This window comes from Elephantulus edwardii, unplaced genomic scaffold (genome assembly GCF_000299155.1).
Source record: "Elephantulus edwardii isolate Elephantulus edwardi_28Jun2011 unplaced genomic scaffold, EleEdw1.0 scaffold00037, whole genome shotgun sequence".
Classification (NCBI taxonomy): Eukaryota; Metazoa; Chordata; class Mammalia; order Macroscelidea; family Macroscelididae; genus Elephantulus; species Elephantulus edwardii.
Window position 1 is genome coordinate 12,146,102 of NW_006399787.1, and position 8,092 is coordinate 12,154,193.

Here is an 8,092-nt window from a genome sequence, read left to right on the forward strand (position 1 = left end):
GTCCAGTGGGGATGGCTGGTTGAACCCAGAGGCTCCATCCTCCTTTGCTTCTTTAGCTGGCAGTTGTATTTCCTTTTTGTCGCTGGCACTGGGTTTGGGGTCAGGTCTGAAGTAAAACTCAGTGGAAAGGTTACCTGTAGGAAAGGGAGCAAACCTAGAGAGAACAAACTTGTGAGTTACAAATAGAGGGGTTTGGGGGGGTGTTGCTTTCAGGTTTACTGGGGGAGAGGGTGGCAGAAAGTAGCCAGATAAAATTCTCTGGATACCCTAGGCATTTTTTTTCCTACCCAGGGGTCAGATGGCACAATCTGGGGACTGAGGAGCTCACTCTGAGGGCCATGACCGCTCGCCCCGAGCCGAGGGCCAAGGACAGCCCACCCTGGGCAGAGGGCCATGACGGCTCGCCCCGAGCCGAGGTTAGGCCTTCTTTTGAAAGCTGATATTGAGCTTTTCCACAGATGTAGTCAATCTGATTCCTGATTTTGCTATATCGTTAGGTCACTCTTTACATTTTTAAAGAAGTATTGTTATTGTTGATTGTGCCATTGGGTTACTTGTAACTCACAGTGACCTTATGTACAATAGCTTTGAACCTTGCCCTACCCTGAACAAGTCTCACTGCCTCCAACACACCTACTCCCTTTACCCTAGTTACTGTGTCAATCCACCTCATTCAGGATCTTCCTCTCCTGTGCTGTCCCTCTACCCTTCCAAGAATGATGTCTTTCTCCACACACTAGTCCCTCCTGGCACCATGCCCAAAGTATGTCAGATGAAGCTTAAAATCCTTGTCTCAAAAAAAAAAATCCTTGTCTCCAAGGAGAAACTTGGTTTTACTTTCTCCAGGACAGACCTGTTTGATCTCTTGGCAGTTCATACTCTTCTCCAGATCCACAACTCAAGGGCGTCAATTCTTCTATCTTCCTTAGTCATTGTCCAGCTTTCTGATGCATAACAAGTAATTGCAAAGACTATGGCCTGAATTAAGCACACCTTAGTCTCTAGACTGACATTATTGCTCTTTCGAACTTTGGAGAGGTCCCTGACAGCAGACTTCCCCAGTGCAATTCAACTTTTCATTTCCTTACTGTTGGTGCCCAGACTGTTGAGTGCAAAGCCAAGAAAGCTGCAATTGTTAACAACCTCATTCTCTTCTCTGTCATGGTGCTGCCAACTAGCACACTGTTGAGAATCTTTGTCTTCTTGATGTTGAGCTTCAATCCATATTGAAGATATAGTCCTTGACCTTTTGCAGCAAATGCTTTACGTCCTACTCAGTTTTGTCAAGCTAGGTTGTATCATATGCATATCGAAGGTTGTTGGTGAATCTTCCTCCAATACTTATACCACATTCCTCCTCATGAAGTCCAGCTGTATGATCTGTCATATAGATGGAAAAAGGTATGGAGACAGGATGCCCTCCTTTCCCAATTTTGAACCATGCAGTGGTTCTTGCTCTGTTCTGAGAACTGCTTCCTGGCCCAAGTATAGTTTTTGTATGAGCCAAATCAAGTGTTCTGGATTTCCACTCTTCTCAAGGTTAGCCACAATTTGTGATTCACACAATCAAATGCCTTTTCATAGTCAATGAAACACAGATAGACACTTCTCTGGTACACTCTGCTTTCAGCGAAGCTCCACCAGACATTAGCACTAATTCTCTAGTGCTACAGCCTCTTCTAAATCCAGCTTGTATTTCTAATGTATTGTTCCAGTCATTTTTTTTATAATCTTCAGCAGGATTTTGCTTGCACATGATATTCATGATATTGTTAGAGAATTTATACACTCTGTTAGGTCACATCTTTTTTTTTTTTTTAGAATGGGAGCAGGGAAGAAGATCAGTAGTCAGAAAACATGGACCTAGTGACAGAAATGAGGCTAAAGACTGATAGAATTTTGTACAATCAATGATTTATTCATTGCAAATACCTCTAATAACAAACATAAACAGCAACTACACACATGGATTTCACCTGACAGTATGCACAGGAATTAGGCCGATTACATCTGTGGAAAGAAATGCTGGAGAAGCTTAATATCAGCTGTGAAAATTAGGCTAGGTGCTGATTGTGGAACAGACCAGCAACTACTCATATGCAAGTTCAAAATAAAGCTAAACAACATTAAATCAAATCCACAGGAACCAAAATTTGACTCTGAGTCTATCCCACTTGAATTTAAAAGCCATCTCAGGAACAGATTTGAGGCCTTGAACACTAATGAACAAAGACCAGATGAATTGTGGGAGGATATAAAAAATTATCATCCATGAAGAACGCATAAGGTCACGGAAGAGGAGGAAAAGACCGAGATGGAGGTCAGAGGAGACTCTGAATATTGTACTAGAGCACTGAAGAAGCCAAAGCAAAAGGGAAGAAAGCAGGAACTTGAAGGAGCTGAACAGGTTTCAAGAAGTATCAGCAGGGAATAAATTATTGATTGTACAAAATTCTATCCTATGACCTTGATAATCTCTTTCACTCAGATTATAGTTTCCAACTACCAGCCCTTCTTTGCCTCCAACTTTTATGTTCTAGTCACCAATTATTATTGATGCATCTTGACATTTGATCAATTTCTAGCTACAAAAACTCATTGCTATTGAGTCGACATCAACTCATAACTGACCCTCCAGTGTTTTCAGAGAGTTTGAATAACCAGAGGGAGGAGATTATCCAGACCTTCAGTGCCATGAGTGGATTTGAATCACTAGAGATATACCACCTCTGGGTCAGCAGTGCAACTCTTTATGGACAAGACTACCAGAGTTGGCAGAAATCCTCCTTTTCTTCATATTTGGCTATAGTGATTGGTGTGTATGTTTGAATAATAGTTGTATTAACAGGTTTTGTATTTATACATGCATAGCATCTTATCACTCATTGCATTGTACTTCAGGATCTTGAAATGGGAAATGTTCTTTTTTCATGATGAATGTGATACCATTCATCTTCAGTTTGTCATTTCTAGCATAGATTATGACTACCTGATTGAAAATGGCCAATACCAGTCCATTTTAACTCACTAATGCCCAAGATTAGTAAAGTTGTGCAGTAATCCCATACTCTGTGAGGTCACCTTTTTTTTGGAATGGGAATAAATACAGATCTCTTCCAGTCAATTGGCCAGGTAGTTGTCCTCCAGATTTCTTGGCACAACCTGGTAGCATAGGCAAGGGCAGCATTTCTTTGTTGAAATATGTCAACTGGTATTCCATCAATTCCTGAGGCCTTATATTTTGCCAGTTCCTTAAGAATAGCTTGAATTTCCTCCTTTATCACCATAGCCTCTTGATCATATGTGGTTTCATGACATTTTTCAGTCAGCCAGTTTTTTGGTACAGTGACTTTGTACCCTTTCCATCTTCTTCCCCCACCCCCCATCTTCTTTTAAAAGAAGGGTGGAGAGACAGCACAGGGAGGAAGACCCCAGATGAGATGGACTGACATAGTGCTGTGGTAACAAGGGTAGGAGTGTTGGAGATAAGGATACTGTTTGAGGATAGGGCAGGTTTCAGTGCTATTTTTCATAGGGTTGCTATGAGCAACAGATGACCCAGTGGCACATAACAACAATGCCTAGGATGTCAATTTTTATACATACCATTTTTTACAATGTCCTAGTTTCCTAAATTTACATTCCAGCTAGCAAACTAGCTGCACTTTTTCCAAGAGAAATGTTTTGTCCTCTGGCACTTTATCATATATTTAGTACTATTTGCCAACAAAATGAGTCAAAGACATCAGTTCTTCTTTAGTCTTCTTTCTTCATTGTCAAAGTTAAGTAGTGATATGAAAGTACTATGGCTTGGGCCAGGTACATCTTAGCTTTTAAACTGATAAAGAGGTCTTTTACAGTAGATTTGCCCAACACAATACACCCTTTAATTTCCTGACTGTTGATTGAGAACCCAAGTAAAGTGAAATCTTTGCCAACTTCAATATTCTCTCCATCTGTCATGATGTTATTAGTACAGTTATGAGTTCTTTTGATCTTCAATAAATGCTTTGTCTTCACTTTCTGCAAGCAAGATTGTATTATCTGCATGTTAATGCTGCTGTTATGTGCCATTGGGTCGCTTGTGACTCATAATGACCCTTTGCACAACAGCCCTATACCCTGCTCTATCCTGTGCCAATCTTATTGTCTCCAACTCCACTCCTTCCTAATAACCACATTTTTCTTCATATAGTCTAGTTTTCTTGGATGATTTGCTCAGATACAGACTTAATGGGTAAGGTGAAAAGATACAACCCTTAGGCACACCTTTCCTCATTTTAAACTATGCCATTTTCCCTTGTCCATTTACAAACAACTGCTTCTTGGTGTCTTTGTATAGGTTCAGCATAAACACAATTAACCATTTTCGAATTCTTATTATTTGCAATGTTATTGATAATTTATTATGACCCACACAAATGTCTTTGCAGTCACTAAAACATGGGCCAACATCTTTCTGTTATTCTGTTTTCAGACAAGAGTGACTTGATGTCTCTTATTCTACTGGATTTTTATTAAGTTTGGATTTCTGACAGTTCTTTGTCCTAATATCGAGCGAGACTCCATTGTCTCTTTGTATAGATGTGATTGATTTCACACTTGTTCATTGCATCAGACAAGACCCTTGTTTATACCAACTGTTTGGGGTTTGGTTTTTTTTTGTTTGTTTTTAAAAAAGTACTTGCATTAAGGTTTGTTTTTTGGGGTTTTGGGTTTTGTTGTTTTTTGTTTTTTTTTTTGCATGAAGTTATTGATACAGTATTCTGGCATGCAATTTCTGGCCCTGTTTCTATCACCAAAGCCATATATTTTTAAACTGGCAATCGTTTGTTTCCAACTTTTCTATCCCAGCTACCAGTTCTTAATGCCTCTTGAGTGCATGTCCAGTCAATTTCAGACTGCCGAAGTTGCTGTCATTCCCAACATAGTTGATGATCTTGGCTTTTAGAATTTGGACAAGGTCTTCCCCCAGTGCCTATTGTACATAGGGTTTTTGAAGGCATGTTATATTTCAGAAATGGATGACCAATCCTTCTTCCTAGTCTGTCTTAATTTGGATGCTTAGCTTTGGAACAACAGTATCTGAGAGAGAAGCTTTTTAATGAAAGGAGCAAATGAAAGACACTTACCCGTATAGAAATAACCACACACAGTGCCCTCCCCTGCAGGTGTATGTTCTTCCTTCCCTTTCCCTGCTATATCAGCATCCTTTGCACTCCACCCAGCAACCCTTTGTTATGATGGCATAGGCCACAAGTCACTTCTGTGATATCCTGCACCTTGAAATGCTGCTAGTCTCTCACGCTGACTTCTATCTCATGTTTAGAAGGATTTAAGTCCAAATCCCATATATCAGCACCAGGGAAGGATTTTTTGGTCCCAGGCAGTACTGGGGGAAAGGTCCTCCTTGCTCCTGAGCGTCTGCTCCAGTACTGTTGTCTTGTAGCATAGCATCTCTGCTCATCCTTTTGCACCACACGGCTGTCACGGTATGATAATTTCCAAGGTGAGGGCTGTGACTCCTTTAGATCTGGAATGCCAGTGTGAAACCAAAAGGTGAAACCAGACTCCGGCTGTGTGGGGGCTCTGGGTTTCTGATGCAGATCTGGGACATTCTGGGTCTGAAGGTCCTGTCTGGCCTGGTTGTTAATAAAGCTGATGGGATCCTAGGAGAATGGGTGGTACCTAAGGGGGAGGGAAGATGGTGGTCTCAGCTTCTTGAAGCATGCAATGCACTGGGGTTCCTGACATGAATTAGGGGTGCAAAAGGTGAACAGCTATGTGAGGAGATCTGGGTTTGTGACACAGATCTGGGACTAAATGTCTTGTCATGAAATCAGAAGACAAATTGCATTAGGCAAATCTGCTGTCAGGGACCTATGCAGAGTACTGAGAAGCAAAAATGTCAGTCTAGAGACTAAGGTGTGCCTGATCCAGGCCATGGTTTTTACAGTTACTTGCTATGCATCAGAGAGCTGGACAATGACTAAGGATGGCAGAATTGATGCCTTTGAGTTTTGATGCTGGAGAAAAGTCTTGAATAAGACTTTCTGCCTTGAAAACAGAGCTGTCTTGGAGATGAAACCAGGTTTCTCCTTGGAGTCTAGGATTTTTAAGCTCTCTTGCATAATCTGGCCAGGATGGACCAATCCTTGGAAGGGTGGAGAGACAGCACAGGAGAGGAAGACTGTGGATGAGATGGATTGATACAGTAACTAGGGCTATGGGGATAGGTGTATTGGAGTGAGACTGGCTCAGGATGGGGCAGGCTTCAGAGCTATTGTATGTAAGGTAGCCATGAGTCACAGGTGACCCGATGGCACATAACATATGCCTATGGATATTATCCTGACAGTGCTATGTTTCAGGACTGTCTTGGTTTCCTGTGCCCCCTTCCTTTAACAAACAGAAATTTAGTTTCATAGTTTAGGAAGTTTTTAAGTCCAAATTCAGAGTGCATCTCTAGGGGTATGCCCTCTGTTGATTCTGGAGAAAATGTCTGTCTTCTTCCACTGTTCTTTGGAGATCTCTATTATCTTGGCATTCCCAGGTATCAAGGAGTTTTTTAGTTCAGGGGCTTGGATCTGAAAGGACTTCTTGGTGGTTCTTCAGGCTAGAGTTTGAAATATGGTTTGTTTTTTTTTAATGATAGTAAGAATCACTTTTTGTTATCCTCATTATAGTAGATCTTATGATTTTCTAGTGAAAAATGGCAAACTGCAGTCCATTTCAGCTCTCTAATGGCTAGGATATTGATCGTTATTTTAAAAAAATTATTTAATTATTCTTTTGTGTGCATACTGTCAAATTGGATCCGACGGTACAGGAGATTGCCCCTCTTTCTCCAGTAGAGCATCTGGTAGGTTTGAACCATGTGCCACTGGGATTGCAGTGCAGCCTCTTGCCACTAGGCCACCAGAGCTCCCCTAGGATATTGATCTTTATGCATTCTATTTTTCACACCTTCCAGTTTTCCTAGGTTCACTCTGCACATTTCTACACTCCACTTATTAACTGTGTTTGCAGCGGTTTCTCTTCATTTAATAGTGCCACATCAACAAATGGAAGTTCTTTTTGATTGAAAGCCTTATTCCATCTAGATCATTAAGGTGAATTGTGGAGGCAGCTTTCTTAGTATTTTGAATGCCTTCCAATCTGAAGGCCTCATCTTCTGGCATTATAGAAGACAATGTTCCACAGTTATTCATTAGGTTTTAAGGGCCTAATATTTCATCACAACTCCTTACCCATTAGGCCACCAGAGCTCGAGGACCCATTATTTCAAAATTGGACGGCCAGGCCTGCTTCCCACTCCTCCACTGAAACCTGTTCAGAATGGGTATTTGAAATACTGGTGGCATAGCTTGTAAGTCACTACTCTACAACTGACAGCCAAGTGGTTTAGAGCCCTTTCATTTTCCATTTTCAATGCTATGAATCAAAAGTAGTTCTAATTCATTTACGAAGCCATACATACTTTGACTCCCTGCAAAATAAAACCTTTTCTAAAATGGCTTAAAAGTAATAAATTTTATTAGTAAAGCACTACCTCTTCATTTTGACACTATTTAAGTCAGAGAGAAAAGCAATAGTATGCCAAATATGCTATTTCAGTTTGTTTCTTAAATCCTTATGGCTCCTTCTAGGGAGCTCTGGTGGCCTAGTGGTAAGAAGCTGTGCTACAATCCCAAAGGCATAAGGTTTGGATCCACCAGATGCTGAGAGGATGTGATTAACTGCCTCGGAAAACCTGCCAGAGGGTCAGCTATGGGTCAGTTCCAACTCCATAGTACTCAACAATGGCCCTTTCTAACCTCTATTCCCATTCCCCCTCTGAAAACTTAACTTTTATACACCATATAAAATAATGAAAATGTATTGGAGGCTTCACATTTCCTTGTGATAAATTTTTATGTTTCTATTTCTTCTGCAGCATTCATGAAATGACAAAACTCAGCATCCAAGATTCAAAACAGGATTTAGAAGAATCTCCAGAACTGCCTACATGTCTCAAGAAGGATGTAGAGGAATTATCTTTTGAATCACAGGATAATTTCAAATCACTTGCTTAATCAGTATATACTTGAAA

General features: G+C 40.7%; 1 protein-coding gene across 1 annotated transcript in view; it reads left to right on the forward strand.

Moving 5' to 3' along the window:
- Window positions 1-8,075, forward strand: part of FAM161B (family with sequence similarity 161, member B) — a 29,122-nt gene extending 21,047 nt beyond the window's left edge. Inside the window, exon 9 of the mRNA XM_006884688.1 lies at window positions 7,937-8,075. Coding sequence (XP_006884750.1) covers window positions 7,937-8,075 — 139 coding nt within the window. The remainder of the gene's footprint in view (window positions 1-7,936) is intronic.
- Window positions 8,076-8,092: the final 17 nt, after the last annotated feature.